The sequence below is a fragment of the Meyerozyma guilliermondii genome, genomic scaffold (assembly GCF_000149425.1).
Source record: "Meyerozyma guilliermondii ATCC 6260 scaffold_1 genomic scaffold, whole genome shotgun sequence".
NCBI classification, from domain to species: Eukaryota; Fungi; Ascomycota; class Pichiomycetes; order Serinales; family Debaryomycetaceae; genus Meyerozyma; species Meyerozyma guilliermondii.
In genome coordinates, this window is record NW_001809800.1 from 325,934 (window position 1) to 346,943 (window position 21,010).

Genomic DNA, 21,010 nt, shown 5'->3' on the forward strand with positions numbered 1-21,010 from the left:
ATCTACTCTGATATGTATGGCTTGAGTTTACGGAGCCTCTCTACTGCATCGTCCAACATGGAGTCATCCTTGCACACAGCAAATCTAATGCACTTATCGAGTCCACTACCTTTCCTTGTATGTGGCTGCAAAAATTCTGTTGGAGGGATTCCAACAACACCGAATTCCTTGATGAGCCAGTAAGCCAATTTGAAGTCGTCTGTACCTCTTGCCAAGATATCTTCTGGATACTCGTAGTCTGCAGGCACATTGACCTTCAGCAAATTAACAAGAAGGAAGTAGCCGCCCTGGGCAATACTGTAAGGCAATCCTAATTCATCAAATACTGCAGTGAATATCTTGTACTTTTTGATGTACGCATCTCTAGTCTTCGAGAAGTAGTCTACCTCGTGAGCCTTCTTGAAGGCCTGAGAAACTGCTTGCTGCAAGGGAGCTGGAGTCGAGAAACATATTCTGGTATGGGCCGCCATTACATACTTGATGAGCGAGGCAGGTCCTTGCACCCAACCAACTCTCCATCCAGTGGCTGCAAAGGATTTACCAGCTGACCCGACGGTTAAAGTTCGAGAGGCTAATTCAGGAAGGGACTTCAAGGTTGCAGGGCGCACAAATTCGGGTGTGAAGTATAAGTTTTCGTAAACTTCATCACTCACGAGAATCAAGTTATGTTTAATTGCCAATTCGCCAATTCTCTTTAATTCGCTTTCATTGAAGTTTTTTCCAATGGGATTGTGAGGGGTATTGATCAAGATAAGCTTCGTCTTTTCATTGATCGATGCTTCCAACCCTTCCCAGTCAATTAACCAATCATCGCCAGTGACCGTCTCAGTTGCGAATTTTGGTGGAACATTGATGTTGACATACTTCACGGTGGCACCACACATCTGTACGTTTGGAATATATTGGTCGAAAAACGGCTGAAAGACAATAACTTCGTCGCCAGGTGTCAAGAAACCAAAAAAGATGGAAAAAATACCTTCATTGGCACCCGTTGTAACAACCAATTGGTCGGTTTCCACTGGTCTCCCAAATGCGGTAGTATAGGACTTCGCCAACTCAGAGAGTAAGTTTGGATTACCCTTAGCTGGAGCATATTGATTGTATTGAGCAGAGTTGAGAGATTCCTCCACAGCGTCAATTGCAAACTCAGGAGGCTTGTATGAAAAAAAGCCTTGTCCCAAGTTCACAATTGGCTTGCCACTTTCCGCTTGTGCAGCAGCGGCAGTTTCGTTGATCAAACTCCATATGTCCTTTTGACCGGGTTTCAAATTGAAGTACGGATTGTGCAAGGTTGCGGGATCTATGGATTGCGACATTCTTGGTGAGTTTGAGCTTCTTAGGTATCGTTTAACAATGGGAAGAAAGCTCTTGTTCATATAGCTCACCAATAATTGTGTGGCTCTTATCGTCGAGGTGCATGGATTTATTGACTAATTTCACGCGATCGGTTTGTTCGATTGTGGTCAATGAGTAATCATGGTTATCCACTGCGGCACCACTCCCTACCTCTTTCGACCTGTAAATCACACAACTTCAATTCCAAGCCCATATTAATGATTCCCGCAATGACAATGCCAAAGCTGTCACTGACTCCGACACAGCCCATGCTAAATTCACGTCTTTGTATTGGAACCTGTTCGCTAACTGACATGAACGTGTTAACGTACAGGCAGCCACCTAGTAGACCCTCATAGAAAATAAGAACTAGAAGTGGCCATATGCTTGTGAATGGAAGATCGTACAACGATTGCACCACCGTAAGTAGCAAGTTGGCAAACTGAAGAATCGAAAGTAAGTAAAGATGCTTGAAGCGGAAACCCCAAATTGTCGATGAGCGAGATATGAACACACCCAATTGATAAAGAAACCCGTAAACAACGTAGATGTCACGGTAGGAAGAAAAGAGCCATTTGGGCAAGTCTTCAATGGGGAACAAAAGTGTAGGTGACACACCTTGGTTAATGACGTACTCGGATATATAAACCGAACACAATGGGATCATGAAAGGAATGACAAGAGGCTTGATATCATCGACTGTTTTCCAGATATGTGCAATAAAATTAGTTTCTCGTGGTTCGACCAAGAACGTAGATGGGATCACATTTTCTTGCTGCGAATCATTTGGGGTAGTTTCGAGCCTCTCGTAGTCGACGACATCCTTCGCCATGATCAGACTGGGAAGAAGAACGAAGTACGCAAACAAAAAACCGAGGGGCACCACCGCAAAGAGAATGAGCACTAAGCGGACAGAGATCAGCAAAGTGTTGGTCATTACCATGAACACAAAGCTTCCCAACAAGCCAGCTGCGCCGGTTCCAGTGGAAAAGCCACCAATTGAGTATTTCTCGTTATAGAAATGTGTCAACAGTAAAAACGTTATTTCTCCGAGACCAGCTGATGCCAGCGCAAGACATATGCCAAACACAGTGAATCCCACAGATCCCGCATTGGCGCCCGAGCCAGTGCTCACAATAAGCATTCCAACCACAGATAGCGCCACCAAGCACCATAATCGAGCCTTATATGCCACCAAATGGATAACAAATGGGGCCACCACCTTGATCAAAAACGCGGGGACAATGTCAGCCAAGAGCACCACGGCTTTAGGAGTAGAGGAGCCAACTAGGTCTATGGCAGCAGAAAGAATCACCACATAGAGAATGTTGTTTATAAGTCCAAAAAGCAAGAACGAAAGAAAAATTCGCCGCTCATCACTGATGATCACTTGCATTTACTCGTCCCAAAGTTACGCCGCGCACCGTTATCTCGAGGGCAGCCAAAACCGCAACCAGTGCCAAAAAAGCGAGCATTTCTCTGCAGGACTACTCCGAAGTCCATGATGGCATGAAGTGGGGCCAATTAGCAAAGAATCAGTATTGTGTTTCGAAGGACTCAAGAAACTTGACATAGGTATATGGGGTCAATGAAATAGGTCGTTGTCGTAGATTTTCGGGCCTAGATTCGCTCAAAATTCACAACCACCTGACGTCCTGACTCATCGCCCACGTGACTGAAATTTTTCAACTTCGATATTTAAACGGTGCAACCAGTCAAACCGATTCCATTACAAAATAAAAATGTCCAAAACTCCAGTTCCCGATGAATACGATGACACACGTATCTTGGCATACGAACCATTGATTCCACCTGCATTGTTGCAACACGAGATCAGAGCTACGAAAAAGTCGTTGGAGTCGGTCATCAAAGGAAGAATCGAATCCGCAGCCATCTTGAAAGGACAGGATGACAGAGCCTTAGTTATTGTCGGACCATGTTCCATCCATGACCCCACGTCTGCTATAGAGTACGCCGGAAGATTAAAGAAATTAGCTGATGAGTTGGAAGATGATCTTTTGATCATCATGAGAGCTTACTTGGAGAAGCCAAGAACCACCGTGGGATGGAAAGGATTGATCAACGATCCTAATGTCGACAACACTTTCCAAATCAATAAGGGATTGCGTATTTCTCGTCAACTCTACTTGGACTTGACCGAGAGCGGTTTGCCTATTGGTTCTGAAATGTTGGACACCACTTCTCCTCAATACTTTTCTGACATGTTGAGTTTCGGCGCTATTGGTGCCAGAACCACCGAGTCTCAGTTGCATCGTGAATTGGCTTCTGGTTTGTCGTTCCCAATCGGGTTCAAGAACGGAACCGATGGTAACATCGGAGTAGCATTGGACGCTGCGCAAGCCGCTTCCAAGGGCCACCACTTCATGGGTGTCACAAAGAATGGTAATGCTGCCATTACTACCACTAAAGGTAACGACAACTGTTTCATCATCTTGAGAGGTGGAAAGAAGGTTACCAATTACGACGCTGAATCAGTGGCTGCCGCTAAAGAGGCTATCGCCAAGAGCACTGATCCTTCGCTCAAACTTATGGTTGACTGTTCTCACGACAACTCCCAGAAGGACTACAGAAACCAGCCAAAGGTTTTGCAGTCTGTGGTTGATCAGATTTCCAAGGGTGAAGACAAACTCATTGGTGTCATGATTGAGTCCAACATCAATGAAGGTAAGCAAGGTATGCCACCAGCTGGTCAAGACAAGAGTGCCTTGAAGTACGGAGTCTCAATTACTGACGGCTGTGTTTCATGGGAACAAACGGTGGACATGTTGAAATCGTTGAGTAAAGCAGTTCAAGCAAGAAGAGCTTTGAAAAAGTCCACCTAGATCTATTCTAAATATGTATATAGGCTATCAGTAGCTTGTTTAATGTATTATTCTGCCACTTTCCATGGAAATGTAACCTTATTTCTGATCTTTTCGCTGGACTCGTATGTCTTTCGCTCATCACCTATAGCCTCAAGGAGAGGAGCAAGGCTCGGATTACTTTCGTGATACCCATGTCTACGGCCAAATGGGTTTCTTGAAACTCTCTTTTGCAATAGCGGACTTTGCACCCCGTACCAGTCGTTTTCAAAGTGCTTCACTGCATGGTTGTACTCGGCTTGATGAAGGTCTTGAAAGTACTTGTCCTTATCTATAATGTCTCTCGGATCGGGATCGTTACCAATATACTCACAATTGACAAATTTCAATGCCTGTTTAAGGTGGAGGTCGAGAAACCGTTTGCGCTTAAACTCGAAACCCACCACTCGAAGATGATCTGGATATGCTCCAAATAACTCATAGAACTTGCAAAGCAGAAACAAAACGTTTTCAAACGAATCTCGAGCATACTCTTCTAAATGAACCCTCTCTACAATATTCTTGTCATTGCACAATTGGGTTGCAAGACTGTAATACGATTGAGCTTCCGATATAGGTCCACACTCTTTCTTTGTCTGTCCACCAGAGACAATGGCAATTGCTTGAGGATCATTCTTTAGTCTTTTCAATGCCTCAAGAATATGGTCTTTAAAGCAAAGATGATCATACCCTTCTATTTGAAATGGAGCAAGAGCCCACTCGGCCCTACTATCTCCAGCATTGGGGTTGATACCGTCTCCACGATTCCCAAACCATACTCCATGGCAAGGGATCAAGATCAACGTTTTTGGCGACATCTCAATTTCTTGAACCAAACCATAAAGTTTCAGAATATACAGGCATCGCATATTGTACATTAAACTAAGCTAAGGTCTTTTGGTGGAGGTAATGATAGCATCCCAACAAGGCACACCAGTGGCAATATGCTGCAATAACAACACCTACGTGCAAGATTTGATGAGAGTTACCAATTATATCCAATTTTCCAGCTGTGGGTGACTTCTTGTAGGTTTCTTCATCCACTTCGACATGGGTAAACCGCTCAGGAACTCTCATCGCATACATAGCAGCACCGAATATGTAGAAGAAACCTTCACCCACCAAGTACCAAGCGTTGGAACGTTCAATCGCAGTCTCTAACCCATACATGTAAGTTGCAGCTGCGACTGGCAAAACACCGGAGAGGCCGAACAAAATGAACATCCCAGACCTCAATGGCCTGTAAGTTGGGGTTGCAAACTGCGAGTCCAAGGTAAGAAAGGAACAAATTCCTCCTAGGACCAAAAAGAGGGAAATAAAGCCATACTTGTATACTGGCTCATCATAGAAGGCGAACAAGATGATGGAGATTAACGAGCACGTTATCATGATTATGATACCAAAATAGTCCAATTGATTTCCAAATTTACTCACGCGTGGTGAATGGCTTTTGGACCCATGAAAGATGGACGACAAGCCCATACAACATGTGGCAGCAATTCCAAATTGAAGAAAATTGAGCTTTTCCCATCCAAGATGAGTGGGGTAAATTACCAAGTAGTCATTGACATAAATGAAAATAGCAGCAAGCACAATCAAGGAGGGGATCAAATGTGACCAAATATTCACGGTTTCATTGTGAATGTAAAACAACGAGTCAAAACACTTTCTGAACGAATTGGTCTGAGGCACATATCCAGAAAGAATGTAATGATTATCTTTACGCCATTCTTCCAAGTTATAGTAATACAAAAGCTTGCGTGTCCCAGGGACCTGTTCAACTACTTCCGGAGCCGGTTTGGTTGTTGTTTTCGTTCTTTGCTTCAAACTGCTCATCTCGTATGTTGGGTTGAGTTGCGGACTAGTCGCTTGAGAATCCGGAAATTTGCAGCATGTTCACGTGCTGATAACCCAACACGGAAATGTTTCTCAATACGAGACCGGTTAAGGACATTGCTTCTTGCGAAAGGACATTGGTTCCTGCGCTGGAGAGGTCTATTAGATGCATTATTATATATATCTAGTATTGCTAATGGCTTTTAATCTCGTGTAGGCCACGATAGAATGTTCATGTAAATGACGCCGGAATGCTCTCCCCGATTTCGATGTACTCGTGAATCTTTCTTTTGATATCTAAACCCGATGAACCGTGCTTCGATTTGTTGATTCTCTTGTCAAAAATAGTTCCAGTGTAGAATACACGCCAGGGAGATTTGAGCGAGCTTATCAGTCCGCGGCTCCGTTCAAAATACCACTTATTGACTGGGTTTTTCTTTTGAGATCGCCATATCAATTCCCCGCTATGTGACTGAAGGATAACCTTGAAAATCACATCGGCTAACCCGGGAAGTCCTTGGTTTCGCTTGGCAATTGCAAACTTATCAAGGTACGCAACTTTCTTATCTGAGCCTGCAACATTTTCCCACGTAATGATTGCCGCTCCATCATAGTCTCCAGCTATGACAACCGTAGCCAACGAGTTGTTGATGCGCCGAAAGTAGGCTTCTTCATCTAGCTTCTTTCCAAAAGAATCATTAAGCAAGTGAACCATGCGATCCTTGTCAAGACAGTCCTCACGTACAAGATTGTCGAAAGTGAAAGTACCGCTAAAATTGGAGGTATCTAGTACCTTCACGTCAACTCCTTTTTTCAACACCGAAGTAGACAATTGAGGTGTTGCATCTCGCGACAGCGGCAAGGACGAGGAGATGATGGGCCTATCAGTTAGTACGTTATAAATTATCGGATTCAACTGATCATCATTGATCGACATGATGTGTGGTGTGGTGATGATACCAGTTGCATCATCAGATCCTGATTTGTCACGGGTCAACGTCAACAATTTGTTCATATAATTCAAATTCTGAAGATGTAGATCTCGCTGCTCAGGTTCAATGTAGCCTATGAATAATTCTGATACGATATCAGAATACTCCTGGGATAGGTTGATGAATACATGACTGGTCTGGTTACGTTCAATGGAAGGAATGCCTCCAATGGGATCAATAAAGACAATCTTTTCAATGGAGAGCGTACCTGGTGAGAGATCCGAAAGCGCACCCAGTAGAAAGTACGTAATCTCTTGAGCTGAAGCGAAGGTTTGTTTCGTTGTCTTAGTGTCGTACGCAATGGGCATCACAATGGGGATGATTCCTTGATAGAGAGGAACAAGTATTTGTTCTAGGCTGCCAACTTCAAAAGTTTTCAGATTGTCCTTGGTGGTAAAAATTGACCATAATGGCATGGTTTGAACATTACCATCTTCATGTTTCTCTAGGGCGTTCATAACACGATTAAGCAGATTCATCATGTACATTTCATTGTACTTGAATGATTCGTTACGAACATGATCGAAGTCAAGCACTATCACTGGAGAAATGCCCAAGTTCAAAAGTCGCATAAACGTCTCGCGGATGCCCTTCCAGCTCCTAGGCAGAATTGATAGCTGTTTGAAATTGAATATAGCTAGACGAAGCGGGATTTTCTCTAACTTCTGATTAGACTCGTCATATAATGAGCGATGCAAAGATCTTCCACTGAGGAAGCGATCTACGAGAAGTTCCCGCTGTGAGTCGGAAATAGTCTTTCCTGTGCTCGGTTCACTGTTGTTGAAATCGAATTGGTTCTGGTACTTCTGAAGGTAATTTTTCGCTTCTCGTTTTGTCGTAGTGGATTTCAATATCGATAGTATGAGATTTCGTTTAGTCGATGTGGTCAATTCATGGTTTTTGATATTGGAGATAAGTTGACGGTTCAAATTACGTAGTTTGCTCATCAACAAAGGTGACTCAACATCGAATCAAGAACGAAATGTATGCGAGGATGGAAATGGTGCTCGGGTGCAAAGTAGACTATTGGTCCAACCGTGCTGTTTGGATCTCAGCTTTCAACGTCAGAGTACTGTCCATCGTCATCGTTGTTCATTTCGCCTTCTGTAGCCTTGGTGTCGTGTAGTTGACGTAGTTTGTTCATAACTTTAAGGACGAAAGGTCGCATTTCGTTGATTTCAATGAGCGATAAGCCATCGAGACGAATATTGGACTCATTTAGTTCATTCAAACCTTTCTGAGCCTTGGCTAGCCGTATTTCTCTTAGATCCTGAATGACAGATCGTAATTCATGGGTTGGATCTTGTAAATCGTCTGCAGCTCGGGCAAGAAAGATCTTCAGTGTGGCTATCCAATTCCATGGTAAGTCACTAAATTGTTGCGGGCGTCTGACCTCTTCTTCATACCTTGCCTTCAAAAATGCTAGATTAAGCCAGTCTGGAGGAACTATGTTGCATTTATCTTGAAATTTCAAGATCAAGGCGACCCATAGTGGAACCTGTTCTCGTCTCATACCTCGTAAAGCTGGTATTTTGCACTGGGGTTAGTAAAATGAACGAGTATTCAGCCAAAGGAAGCAGCAGCTACGTTTTCCCCAATCTCAATGCATCTTCATATGCTTCCAGTCGCTCTACTTACTCCGATCAACTCGATTTTTTTCATCAGATACCGAGGCAAAATTGTGACAAGCTCACTTTCTGCTTGGAAGTTTACCTCCGCAGGAGTTATCGTCTTACGAAGATGAGCAGGTAGAACCATGTGTAAAGGGATAATGTGGTGTATTAATAGCTCTGTTGAAGTTTAAAAAAGTCCGCGCAGTGAGTCGCGTTTTAAATAAGTACAGTGCGAGTACATTGCGAAGAGAGTACAGTGAGAAGAGAAAACAGGCGAGCAGATTACAGTGAGAGGAAACCAAAAAGTAGAGAGAATACTTAGCAATAATATAGATTAGCATATAAGCAATACATAGAAGAAATAAATAGCGTCATAGCAAACTTCCGGCGAAGCATCTATAATGCCGGTTCAGTTCACTCTTCAATACCCTCGTAACAACTTGCAAGTTGATGCACATCGCCTCTAAACTTGACAGCAACAGGACGGGGGGTATTGGAAGGTTTCTTATTCACCTCAACCTTCCTCAACCCAGTCTTCCAACTCTTCGCACACTCGTCCTGGGAACTCACCTTTGGCTTCATGTAGGGATTCTTGCGAAGGCAGTTATCCCATGAAGGCCTCTGTTCCTCTTTGAAGTCCTTGGTGCTTCCTAAAGATGGTCGATCTAAGTTGGAACTGGTGTTTTTCCTACTAGTCGACCTCAACTGGAAGCTTGTCCCGGCTTCATTGTTGGAGCTTGCCAGCGAGCTCTTGAAGCTACCCAGATAAACCAGATTGTTGGTCTTTTTGAGCAGCGCCCTCAAGTTTTTGAGCTCATTGGGAACTTCAGGTTTTTTGGGACTGTAGTCCTTCCTTTCAGTCCTACTCACAAGAAGTCTCCTCTTTTGCTTCAATTCCTTGGGGTCAATGACATACTTCGCAGGACCAGCCGCGATTTCCTGTTTGGCCACAAGCCCACTTTTGGCTCTCTTCAATTGCTCAGGATCAAACAACAATACTGGGCGAGCACCAGGTCCAAGATTAGGTCCCCTGGCACAAGCACCAAGAATGCTTGAAGGCAATGGTGGCGGAGGAGGTGGCGGCGGCGGTGGTGGAGCAGCAGCACCAATTGGGGGAGCAGGAGGAGCAACAGGGGCAGCAGGATGAGTCGAAAAACAAATCCCCATTTCCTTTCCCACTCTTTCAATAATAGCCTTGAGCTCTGCATGAGGAATTCCTTTGAATTCACGTCTGATCTCATGAGCAAGTTGCTCTTCATAGTTGAACTTCCGCTTCTCAACTTCGGTCCAGTGAGCTGGAGCTGAAGGGATTGCAGTAGGCTGGGGTATCTCCAGGGACTGGAGACGTACTGCATCCTCAGGCTCCTCTGAATCATGCTTAGCACCATCAAAGATGCTACTTGCTGAAGAAGAAGCCAGTGACTCCAAGAACACAGGCAGAGGAGAAGGCGAGGCAGTTTCAGTAGATGGAGCCTGATCAACAGCTTCAGCCACTTCCTTGCCAACTTCCTTAACAACCTCTGTTTGTGTCGAAGATTGCTGCACAACAACCTCTTCCTCAACAACGTCAACAACATCCTCAACTTGAGTCAGAGTTTGCTGCACCAAATCACCTTCGGTCTCAGCAATGTCTTTCTCAACAACATCCTCAACTTGAGTCAGGGTTTGCTGCACCAAATCGTCTTCGGTCTCAGCAATCTCTTCCTCAACAGCGTCCACAATAACATCAGTGTGAGTCAGGGTTTGTTGCACCAAATCGTTTTCGGTCTCAACAGTCTCTTCCTCAGCAGTGTCGTCCATTTGAGTCAGAATTTGCTGCACCAAATCACCTTCGGTCTCAACAATCTCTTCTTCAACAGCTTCCTCCTCTTCAGTCAGAATTTGTTGCACCAAATCAGCTTCGGTCTCAACAATCTCTTCCTCAACAACAAGCTCAACATGAGTCAGAATTTGCTGCACCAAATTGTCTTCGGTCTCAGCAATCTCTTCCTCAATAACATCATCAACTTGGCTTGAGGTAGGCTGCACCAAATTACCTTCGGTCTCAGCCACCTGTCCACCAACATCCTTCTTCGAGCCAACGGGTTTCCCTATCAAGGAACATCCTGCGTCTTTGCAGTCAGAAGGCAACCCAAGCATGCAATAAATACAAGCTTGGTTACGGCGGCTCTTCTTTGAAAGGCGTTGAATTGAAAGGCCGACTTGAGGCTCAAGTAACCATCGCGAGTGTCTTGGAGTGCACTCTACTCTTTTCACTTTTACCAATTTTGGCGTGGTGGGTTCCAAACTTTCGGGGGTCTCAGCCAGAGAGCGACGGACTGAAGACCGTAGGGAACGGTAGGCGCCAGACAAAAAGTCTTTCATAGAAGACTTTTTTCTCGGCATGTCACTTGTGTTTGTAAAGAAAAACTGTTAGTTTGTGTTCGTGAGGAAGTTTTGCACCCAACACAAATGGATTGCGGAGTGAACGGGGTACAAATGGAAGCTACAGAAGACACACTCAAGGGTATCTATGGCACACGAGTCACTCGTTTTTTTTGATCACCATACTTCCCCTGGAGGGACATTAAGAAGCAACAAGTAAGTCGCAAATCAAGACTGGCACTGAGAATCTTTATGAGCATGAAATCAATTGTTCTCGGTTCTTAAGCGTCTTGTTAACGATTAGACTGCGTTTGGCCAACATTGAGAAGCCTAAACTGGAGAAACATTTTGTCTTCAAATCGCTTGGTCAAGACATGTCTACAGCCAATGGCTGTGCCATGCTTTACCGATTTCCCAAACTTCTGTCACCAACAATGTGGCAATACACCAAGCAAAGGAGAGTCTTGACGACCCAGCCTTTCTTTTGCATAGCAAAGCTCCCGAACGGGTTTGTTGTGTAGATTTTTAGAGAATAAATTCATGTGGAAATCATCCGTCTCTGAATTTGCTCTGAATTCAACCTAGTCTTGAAAGTACGAGCAATACTTCTCCTCTTCATCCTTTTTATCTTCGCTTCATTGTCGCTGTGGCTTTGCACCCCCGCGTGGTACGTCCCATCTCCTCTTCATCGTCGCTATCTGGAGATTACGGATCCGGAGCATCTGTTTCTGCTGTCACAGTAGGATCTGTCTTTTGCTTTTCGCAAAGAGCTTAGTTGAATGAATCGTTGTTTATGCCTGTCTGTTGACGAAATCATCAAGAATTGAAAATAAGCCTGATCCACCATCAGAAACTCGATGGTTTCTGTCTTTGTAAATCGTGACCAGCACGTTGCATGTGAGACGAGTAATATCGCTGTGAGAGATGCGCTTGACCGAACAATTCTAAAAATTGAAATTAGTTTGCGGAACCCAAAAATTATCGTTCCTGCTTGGTCTTGGATTCCACCCAAAAGCACTAGTACCCCATCTTTGGAACCTCTAGGCCCGGACAATCACCACGTCATTGAATGAGGTTCGTTGAATGAGGTTCGTTGGTGGATATGGCTAACGCGTATTGAGGTCAATTCGTTTTCTGAGCCAGTGGAAAAGGGCAACTTGTTCAAAAGACGGATGCGGCAAAGCTGAAATTGACGAGTGTCAATAGCACAAAACATAGCAAAATAGCTGTAATATAACTGCATTTTTGTGACTAGTAAAAAAGGCTGGACTTTTAAGAGCCGAAATCAGTCCCAAATGGTATTGAAATTAAAGCTTGATCGGGTGCATCAGATAGTTGGAAGCAACAAGAGGACAGTGATAGCCAAGAATGCGAGTCCCCTTGGCCCGGGTATAAGAGCACTGTTATTTGAATGGAGATCATTGCAATCAATGATTCGCCCCCAAATCTGTTGTTTTGAGAAAATAGGTCCACATCCTGCATCTTAGACAGTATAGATAATGGTTGACTAGAGGATGTGCTAGAGTAGAGGTAGTACTAGAGTAGAGGTAGCATTGAATAGAAGTAGTACGACAGATCGGTACAGTAGAGAATTATATACATTTCATCTATTGTAGGAATTAATTCCTTTATAAATATAGCCCGACAGATCAAGTCACTTTGGGCTTTTGGGGAGTATCAACCTCCTTACCAATACCCTCAAAGCTCCGAGCGAGCTCACGCACTTTTCCTTCAAATTTGTTGACGGGTTTGCGAGAAGCGTTTGAATTCTTCTTAGTAACAGAGATCTTTCTCAAACACTTCTTCCAATTCAGAGTTCCCTCGTAGTCAACGACCTTAACCTTCAACTTTGGAAATCTGTCATCACCAACTTCAGAGTCCAATTGTTCCTCATCCACGTCACCAGTCACACCGGTCGAACGCAAGGTGCCCTTCTTGGATGAGTTTCTACTGGAGTGTGTCTTGATGACATCAGCTTTCCCAGAATGTGTCAAAGACTGAGTCTTTACATTCTTCGAGCTTTTGGACGAGCCAATTGAACTTCTCAGTGAAGCCGGTCTCTTCCTGGGACAGTTCTCATTGTTGTTGATTTCCATCGAAGTCAAACGGGTGGAGTGAGATTCCCAAGGCTTCTTCAACTCCTTGCAAACCAGCTCGCAACGAGGGCTCGAAGCATCACCAGCATCAATAGCCTTGGCGACAACGTCAATAAGGCTCTGTGGTCTAGCCTTGACTTTGCGTTCCAGCTTAGAGACAGCAGACTTCTCTTGAAGCTCATCATACGTCCCATCGTCAATAGCTTTTGCGACAACGTCAATAAGACTTTGAGGTCTAGCCTTGACCAGCTTTCTCTCAACCAGCTTAGTACCGGTACGAGAATCAGCAGCCTCAGCGTCAGCATCAATAACCTTTGTGACAGTGTCAACAGGACTTTGTGGTCTAGCTTTGACTTTGCGGACCAGCTTAAAGGCAGCAAACCTCTCTCCAAGATTAGCCTCAGTGCCATAGTCGATAGCCTTGGCAAGAACATCAATAAGACTTTGTGGCCTAGCCTTGACCAGCTCAGCCTTGATCAGCTTTCTCTCAACCAGTTCGGTACCGGTACGAGAATCAGCAATCTCGGCATCAGCATCAACAGCCTTGGCAACAACGCCAATGGGACTCTGTGGTCTAGCCTTGGCCAGCTTTCTCTCAACCAGTTCAGTACCGGTACGAGAGTCAGCGGTCTCAGCATCACCATCAATAGCCTTTGCGACAACATCAATAAGGCTTTGAGCCTTCACCAGCTCAGCACCAGTACAAGCGTCAGTAACATGCTTTTCAAGCTTGAGAGAACTACCAGCATCCGTCGAGCCGGTTATGTTACTCAAGTTCAAATTAGCATCCGAGTTCTTTCTGGTGCTTTTGGTAATGGTCTTGTTGTTGTCACAAACCACAATCAAACTCTCGGTCTTCTTGCAAACGACAGGCAGCTCGACCTTGGAACGAATCCTCAAAGGGAGCTCACCATCGCTGCGAAGACTCAAGTCAGACTTGGGAGAGAGACTCAATCCCATTTCCTTGGCATAGTTCTCAACAGCCTCAATGACCTCATCAGCACCAACACGAGGTGCACAAACAGATGATGGTTCTGCCTTTTGCTCAACCTTCTTGGGCAAAGGATCTCTCTTTCTGGGTAAAGAGGATGATGGCATAGACTCTTTTTTACTTGAAGATGGTCTAACATCAGATCCACGCCTAATTCGGTCGCTTCTCAAAGCAGAACGACGAGCAGCATACTGGGCAAGGAGTCTCGTGAGCTTCTCGTCAACGGTCTCCTCTCTCGTCATGAGAGGAGCAATCTGCTTAAGGGCAACTGGTTTGAGTCGTTCCAATTCCCGATAACCCCCAGTCGTCGGATCGCGAACCAACACCTTGTCTCCATCATAAAAAGATATCAGATCCGAACGCTGCAAGAGATTGATCTTAGCCTGGTTCTTTGACACTCTTGTCTTCGTACGGTCCATTGCTAACTTGATGGAGCTGAGAGAAGTCTTCCGTCTGCCATCGTCATGATACTGATTGCGACTCAAGTATTCATGAATATCAAGAAAGATGGCGGAAGGAGGAGTCATATCCCGTTGGCGACGGCGCACTGCTCCACGTCTTCCAAACCATCTTGAGTATCTCAAACGACGAAGCCTGTACTGAACTCTCAATTTGAAATGGTACGTTTTTTGTGCACCAAGCTTTATTGCACCTTTAACGCCATTCAAAAAGTGGGCAACACCAGACAAAGTGGATGAAACACTCTCAGAGGCTCCTGAGTTGCTCTCTGAACCATCAGCGGCATCAAAAATCGAACTTTCTTTACTCTCACTCAAAGATAATTTCGATTCAGTACGAGAAGCCCTTTTTTCATATTCCCCAAAATCAACGTACTTCATGGGTGGATTCAGCTCCACATTGTGGACCCGTTGTCTCTTTCCCATGGTACATCTGCACTCCTTCTCAAAACAGACACAAATATTTGCAATACTGTTGGATTTGAGCATCTTCGCAAGAATAGGTAATCTTGCAGTGGAGCAAACGCTCTTCGCACAAGTTGAAGAAGCAGCTTCCACTGGCAGAGTTGGTAACGTATGCTCTGAGTCTCCAGAATTTCTGGGTCTCAAAGACATAGGCAGAATAGACCCAGTGGATTTGGCCCGATTTTCCTTCTCAAAAAACCGTGTACTGTCACTTTTGAGCTTTGTAGAGCTCGATTGGTGGTCAAAATTTGATTTAAACCCACCCATTTTCTTTAGAATTCACTTAAAAAAACGTTTTTGTCTGGTGAATCCTAAGAGATTTGAGTACAAAAGCCTTTGAGTACAAAAGCCTTCAAGTTCTTAAAAGTGCACAAACCCGATTTGATAGTAGTGCCGCGAAATGGCAGGAGTGTTGAAAAGCGGTTTACTCTTATGATTGACTGGGTTGTAAGAGTACAATTGTGATGAACACATAAGACTGGTAACCCGACCTGTCTATCAATTGGTTTATAAGTAGCCAATACTGTTTTGTTTTTCAGCACCTAACCGTCACTTTCTCATAGCACATGTAGGGAATAAATCAACCAATAGGACTTATCTGTAACTTAACAACCAATTGAATGTTTCCATGTAAGCCTCTTCTCTCAGCAGCCGATCACGGTCAGTGGCTAACTCCCATGGCATGTGACTCCTTATAGTGCCAAAACAATTCAAAAGTCCTGCCATAAGGCCGCCATTAGCGAGTATGTAGGCTTCTTGTGATTTCAGCGTTTCGGCCTTAGTAATTGTAGTCAACTTCTGAATTGGAGTCAGGCTTGCTAGGCTGCTCGACAGCGGTGAGTGTGCAAGAAAATTATTGACATCTTCTGTCATCCTATAACTCTGTAGTCGACTGATTACAAAGGGCATGACAATAGTGTCTCTAAAGCTCGCTAGAAGCATATTTTCGGTCAAAATTCGAATCGAATTCTTGATCCCATATGCGTTTTCGATCAACATCTCGTTGAAATACTTTTGAAGGGGATGGAAAATCGCCAATAACTGAAAACGAACGTTCCTATTGAAATACGTCCATTTAGCTTCAACTTTTGCCCATTCTTTGCATAGCTTGACGACTTCCGGAAGTAATTCCTCTCTGTTCACTTCAGCATCTTTGTCGACCAGTAAAGTAAAATCAATCTGCTTGCTAAAATCATTCAGAAAGATCATCATGCACTTTGTAAAAAAGCTTTGTAGTTCAGCATGGGTTTCCCTGAACCGGAAGTCATCGAATTTGTCAGGGACATTATCGGTAAGGGACGAAGAGCTAGAAGAGTGCAATTGAGAGGAGATTTTGCGCACCCTTGCGGACCTTGTACTTGGAGATCGCTCTATCGGTTCTGGGGTGGAGCCATTTCGAGAAATGTTTTTGTAACCTTCAAGAAGTGAGGCGCCTAATTCCTCCACCAGCATACCTAGACATGCATGCTCAGTTCCATTTGAAAGCTTTTTTGACTGAGATGGTAGGATCAATGGTTTGATAGCATTCAAGAATGAGTTAAAGAGCTTCGCATAATTTCTCGCTTCAGCTACTGGCAACTGAGGGTCATCGTCGCTAGCAATTCCCAAACCTACTTCTTGATTGGGTAGCCTGTGTAAACGACTCAGTAAGAATTGATCTGTGGGCGTCATAAGTTTCTTGTGCATGTCGAATAAAGACGAGTGTTCATTGGCAGATTCAAAGTCATCAAGAGAATAGTTGGGGTCGGTGAATTTGTAAATGATCGCAAAGCTGACATCTGTGATTACCGAATTGGAGCTGCTGGAGGAAAGGGTTATGGTTGTACGAGAAGGGACAGTAACAGACTGCTGGGTAATCTGGTCGTCTGTCGAAAGAGACAACAGTTCGTGAGCCTGCGAATTGCTATGTGATCGGTGAAAGAAGTTGTGAAATGTGGAAGCTGGGGATGACGCAGGATTTTTATTTCCAGAAGATCCAGCTCCTGGACTCGCAGCGTCATCGAGCAGCGCCGAACTTCGTATCTTTTTCGGTACCTTTAATCCATGATGGCCGGCCGTGTGAATCGAAAGTTCGGGTTTTTTTGTGGATATTGAAAACTTGCTACGGGATTTCTTCCCTAGTTTGATCAATGATGAGGAAGATGGTGACGAATTCATTGTGGTAATTCTGGATACTTTGCTTGAAGGAGATGTAGTGTTTGCATCTTCACCATCACTTGTCTTATGTGGATCATGTTGTGTTTCTTCTATGTCATTCCCCTTGTTGAGGATACTTGTCATGGACCTGTTCTTTGTGAACAAGCGGCTGAGGGGGTTATTTGACTTGGTTGTGACAGTACTTATAGTGGAGGTGTCGGACAGATTAGTTGGCTGTTTACGCAAATTGTTGAAATCGACACTGGAGATCTGTGAAGCTCCAGCTAGGTTACTCCTGTCTACCGCAAACTGTAGGGTGCTGGATGACGAGTTGTTGTCATGGTAATATAAGGGATTGTTAGATTCCATTCCGATCGCTTAAATTCATTGAGAATAAATGTGGTGCGCGCGCTTCGAAATTGAAACCTCTGCGCCGTCGATTTGACACTAATAAGTCGCACTACCGATAGATTTTTTTAGTAGCTTGAAACGTCTACCCTTCTCTCAATTACCCTGCGCAATGTTGTCGTATGAGGAAAAAGCGTCTGAATGTATGAAAAACGAGGAGTATTCCAAGGCCATCAACTACTATACGCTCTGTATTAACAATGGAGAAGCCACTACCAAAGCCTACTCTGGTCGAGCAACGGCATACTATCACAATTGCAAGCAAAGTAATAGTTCAGATTCAACCTCGCAAATGAGAAAAGTGGCAAAAGATTGTCAGGATGCACTCAAGCTCGATGCCCAGAATTACGAAGCTAGCTACTACTTGGGATTATCGTATTCAGAAATGAAAGACAAAGGAGATAAAGGGTTGAAAATCATCCAAGAAGCATATCAGAAATCGCTCTCAAATGCTAAAACCTACAAGCATTACACTCTTCCCCAAAAAATCTACGAGACGCTTACAACCATGATGCAAGATAAGCGTCTCGAAAAGATAAAACAATCAGTAACCGACTCCGTTCCTCTTTTTGATAAGGTTCTTAGGGTTCGAGAAGCTCAATACCACCAAGATATTGACACTCTAACTAAAAACAAACGTGTAAGTTCAAAGTGGATGCAGCTAGCTAAGGTCAAGTTAGCCGAGAGATACCACCGAGATGTTGAAAATCTTGTGGACATTTTCTCACGAGGGTGTCCAGATCTGGCCATTGACCTAGAACCTCCGCTGTATTTATGTGATCCTATTTCCTTCCACCTATTTTTGGAGCCTATGGTGACCCCTTCGGGCCATTCTTACGAAAAGTCATGGCTTTTGCAACATCTTGAAAAGCACGACTACGATCCCTTGACTCGCCAGAAGATACAAAGAGACCAGTGCTATCCAAACTATGCTTTGAAACAGTGCGTTGATAACTATTTGCAATCTAAGGCTTTGTCTTGATTTGGCATCCATGCACCAAGTCTGCAACAGTTTTCCTAATTGGGCTTGATCCAAACAGAAATTGCGAAAAGGTAAACAGAATTGTTTCGAGGTACTTAACTCAGCAGACGGTCATTTGGAATTCAAGTCTGCAGTCATGTACGAAAATCATGATTCTCCTTCACTTCCTCATGCTGCATTTACCAGCGATAGAACATCACCTCGGCGCAATCATGCATTGAATCAAGACGACGACGAAGAAGAGTTTGTTGGATTTCCACTGTCGATACAAAGAAGTCCCAATGGCCTGCCTCAAAGGCAATCGCCAAATATATTCACGAGAAGCGCTGCCCGTACACCAGTTGTGAGTAGCCGCAATTTGAACTTATTGGAATCAGCTACGCCGAACCTCCAATTCGGTGGAGGAACTCCAAGGTCTCATTTTACATCTCGTGAATCTCCCAAGAGAGATAGAAGAACGGAAATAGCCATTGATGATCATGAAGATGAAGATGGCGATGTCTTTTCTGGATCTCCCAGAAGATCAACGTTCGGTCGCTCAAACAACAGTTCCAATAGAAGCGAACGATTCTTGGCTCCGCCCCAACCCATTTTTTCGCCTGAGACATTTGCCGAAGCAAACCCTTTCAGCGATGAAAAAGAGTATGATGATAATGATTCAGGTGACGAGAAGACTGTGACAAGTAGAACTCCACGTGCAAGTTACGACTACGATACTTACCAAAAGGCACATGATTTCGAAGAACAATCCTTGTACTCTGAGTCCACTGCATATTCCGGAGCCAAATCCTATACTTCCTCTGCGGGCGAGGAAAGCGAGTACTTTGGCGCTTCAATTGACAGAAATGTGATGCAAAATATTGACGACGGATATGTTCCAAAGAGAGACAAAACACTCACGAAAAGAAAAGTTAGATTAGTCGGAGGAAAAACTGGAAATTTGGTATTGGAAAATCCCATCCCTGAGGAGTTAAAGAATGTTTTGACTCGTACTGAGTCACCCTTTGGCGAATTTACGAACATGACATACACTGCTTGTACCTCTGAACCCGACACGTTTGCTAGTGAGGGATTCACACTTCGTCCTGCAAAGTATGGCAGAGAGACTGAGATTGTCATCTGTGTTACCTTATACAATGAAGATGAGTTCTCTTTTGCAAGAACAATGCATGGCGTGATGAAGAATGTGGCTCATCTTTGTTCAAGACACAAATCAACTACATGGGGCAAGGATTCATGGAAGAAAATTCAAGTGATAATCGTGGCAGATGGTAGAAATAAAGTCAATGAATCTGTGTTACAATTGTTGACAGCCACTGGTTGTTATCAGGGTAACTTGGCAAGATCCTATGTGAATAATAAAAAGGTGAATGCCCACTTATTCGAATACACTACTCAGATTTCCATCGATGAAAACCTCAAGTTCAAAGGTGACGAGAAGAATTTAGCTCCAGTCCAGGTTATGTTCTGTCTCAAAGAAAAAAATCAAAAGAAAATCAATTCTCACAGATGGCTCTTTAATGCTTTTTGTCCCATTCTTGACCCTAACGTTGTTATATTGCTCGATGTCGGAACCAAGCCAGACAACCATGCTATCTACAACCTCTGGAAGGCATTTGATCGCGACTCCAATGTGGCGGGTGCCGCTGGAGAGATCAAGGCCATGAAAGGAAAAGGCTGGATCAACCTCACAAATCCGTTGGTTGCATCGCAAAATTTCGAGTACAAAATGTCTAACATCCTTGATAAACCCTTGGAATCATTGTTCGGTTGTATTTCTGTCTTGCCAGGAGCATTGTCAGCATATCGATACATTGCACTTACAAACAATGAAGATGGAACTGGTCCTCTTGCCTCATACTTCAAAGGTGAAGATCTTTTGAATGCTGCGAGCCACGATGTTAAGACCAACTCTAAGACCAACTTTTTTGAAGCAAATATGTACCTTGCAGAAGATCGTATCTTGTGTTGGGAATTAGTGGCTAAGAAAAATGAGAATTGGGTCTTAAAATTTGTCAAACTGGCCACTGGAGAAACAGATGTTCCAGAAACACTCAGTGAATTCTTATCACAGAGGCGTCGTTGGATCAATGGTGCATTTTTTGCAGCATTGTACTCTTTGAAAAACTTTAACAAAATTTGGCAAACTGACCACTCTTTGCTTCGAAAGTTCTGGTTACACGTTGAATTTGTTTATCAGTTTATCACCCTCGTCTTTTCGTTTTTCTCGTTGAGTAACTTCTACTTGACATTCTACTTCTTGACCGGCTCCCTTGTGTCTACCAAGAATTTTGGTAATAATGGAGGATTCTGGATCTTCACGATTTTCAACTATTTGTGCATTTGTGTTTTGACTTCATTGTTCATTGTTTCAATTGGTAATCGACCTCAAGCCTCACGTCATATATTCAAGACATTGATAATACTTTTGACCGTGTGTGCGCTTTATGCTTTGATGTCGGCTTTAATCCAC

General features: G+C 43.9%; 13 protein-coding genes across 13 annotated transcripts; 3 read left to right on the plus strand and 10 right to left on the minus strand. All coding sequences in view use genetic code 12, as the record gives it.

The window, feature by feature from the left end:
- Positions 1-2: 2 nt before the first annotated feature.
- On the minus strand, positions 3-1,376 carry PGUG_00188 (pyridoxal phosphate-dependent aminotransferase; the record flags this gene model as incomplete). The annotated part of the gene is made up of 1 exon (XM_001486761.1): positions 3-1,376. One exon carries the CDS (start codon positions 1,374-1,376, stop codon positions 3-5), a length of 1,374 nt encoding a protein of 457 aa, XP_001486811.2.
- A 104-nt stretch (positions 1,377-1,480) lies between these two features.
- PGUG_00189 (amino acid transporter) lies at positions 1,481-2,731 on the minus strand (the record flags this gene model as incomplete). The annotated part of the gene is made up of 1 exon (XM_001486762.1): positions 1,481-2,731. One exon carries the CDS (start codon positions 2,729-2,731, stop codon positions 1,481-1,483), a length of 1,251 nt encoding a protein of 416 aa, XP_001486812.2.
- Positions 2,732-3,077: 346 nt separating this feature from the next.
- On the plus strand, positions 3,078-4,178 carry ARO4 (3-deoxy-7-phosphoheptulonate synthase; the record flags this gene model as incomplete). Its single annotated transcript, XM_001486763.1, has 1 exon — positions 3,078-4,178. One exon carries the CDS (start codon positions 3,078-3,080, stop codon positions 4,176-4,178), a length of 1,101 nt encoding a protein of 366 aa, XP_001486813.1.
- Positions 4,179-4,225: 47 nt separating this feature from the next.
- PGUG_00191 (uncharacterized protein) lies at positions 4,226-5,074 on the minus strand (the record flags this gene model as incomplete). Its single annotated transcript, XM_001486764.1, has 1 exon — positions 4,226-5,074. The coding sequence occupies one exon, from the start codon at positions 5,072-5,074 to the stop codon at positions 4,226-4,228; it is 849 nt and encodes a 282-aa protein (XP_001486814.2).
- Positions 5,075-5,078: 4 nt separating this feature from the next.
- Positions 5,079-6,032, minus strand: PGUG_00192 (PAQR-type receptor; the record flags this gene model as incomplete). The annotated part of the gene is made up of 1 exon (XM_001486765.1): positions 5,079-6,032. The coding sequence occupies one exon, from the start codon at positions 6,030-6,032 to the stop codon at positions 5,079-5,081; it is 954 nt and encodes a 317-aa protein (XP_001486815.1).
- Positions 6,033-6,264: 232 nt separating this feature from the next.
- On the minus strand, positions 6,265-7,971 carry ARG2 (acetyl-CoA:L-glutamate N-acetyltransferase; the record flags this gene model as incomplete). The annotated part of the gene is made up of 1 exon (XM_001486766.1): positions 6,265-7,971. The coding sequence occupies one exon, from the start codon at positions 7,969-7,971 to the stop codon at positions 6,265-6,267; it is 1,707 nt and encodes a 568-aa protein (XP_001486816.2).
- Positions 7,972-8,075: 104 nt separating this feature from the next.
- PSF2 (DNA replication protein) lies at positions 8,076-8,537 on the minus strand (the record flags this gene model as incomplete). The annotated part of the gene is made up of 1 exon (XM_001486767.1): positions 8,076-8,537. The coding sequence occupies one exon, from the start codon at positions 8,535-8,537 to the stop codon at positions 8,076-8,078; it is 462 nt and encodes a 153-aa protein (XP_001486817.2).
- Positions 8,538-9,051: 514 nt separating this feature from the next.
- On the minus strand, positions 9,052-11,022 carry TRY2 (Try2p; the record flags this gene model as incomplete). Its single annotated transcript, XM_001486769.1, has 1 exon — positions 9,052-11,022. The coding sequence occupies one exon, from the start codon at positions 11,020-11,022 to the stop codon at positions 9,052-9,054; it is 1,971 nt and encodes a 656-aa protein (XP_001486819.2).
- On the minus strand, positions 9,609-10,214 carry PGUG_00196 (uncharacterized protein; the record flags this gene model as incomplete). Its single annotated transcript, XM_001486768.1, has 1 exon — positions 9,609-10,214. The coding sequence occupies one exon, from the start codon at positions 10,212-10,214 to the stop codon at positions 9,609-9,611; it is 606 nt and encodes a 201-aa protein (XP_001486818.2).
- A 1,628-nt stretch (positions 11,023-12,650) lies between the features above and the next one.
- On the minus strand, positions 12,651-15,278 carry PGUG_00197 (uncharacterized protein; the record flags this gene model as incomplete). The annotated part of the gene is made up of 1 exon (XM_001486770.1): positions 12,651-15,278. The coding sequence occupies one exon, from the start codon at positions 15,276-15,278 to the stop codon at positions 12,651-12,653; it is 2,628 nt and encodes an 875-aa protein (XP_001486820.2).
- A 327-nt stretch (positions 15,279-15,605) lies between these two features.
- Positions 15,606-17,516, minus strand: PGUG_00198 (uncharacterized protein; the record flags this gene model as incomplete). The annotated part of the gene is made up of 1 exon (XM_001486771.1): positions 15,606-17,516. The coding sequence occupies one exon, from the start codon at positions 17,514-17,516 to the stop codon at positions 15,606-15,608; it is 1,911 nt and encodes a 636-aa protein (XP_001486821.2).
- A 151-nt stretch (positions 17,517-17,667) lies between these two features.
- On the plus strand, positions 17,668-18,537 carry PGUG_00199 (uncharacterized protein; the record flags this gene model as incomplete). Its single annotated transcript, XM_001486772.1, has 1 exon — positions 17,668-18,537. The coding sequence occupies one exon, from the start codon at positions 17,668-17,670 to the stop codon at positions 18,535-18,537; it is 870 nt and encodes a 289-aa protein (XP_001486822.2).
- A 136-nt stretch (positions 18,538-18,673) lies between these two features.
- CHS1 (chitin synthase) lies at positions 18,674-21,010 on the plus strand (the record flags this gene model as incomplete). Its single annotated transcript, XM_001486773.1, has 1 exon — positions 18,674-21,010. A coding segment is annotated over one exon (2,337 nt), but the record flags the coding sequence as incomplete, so codon positions are not given.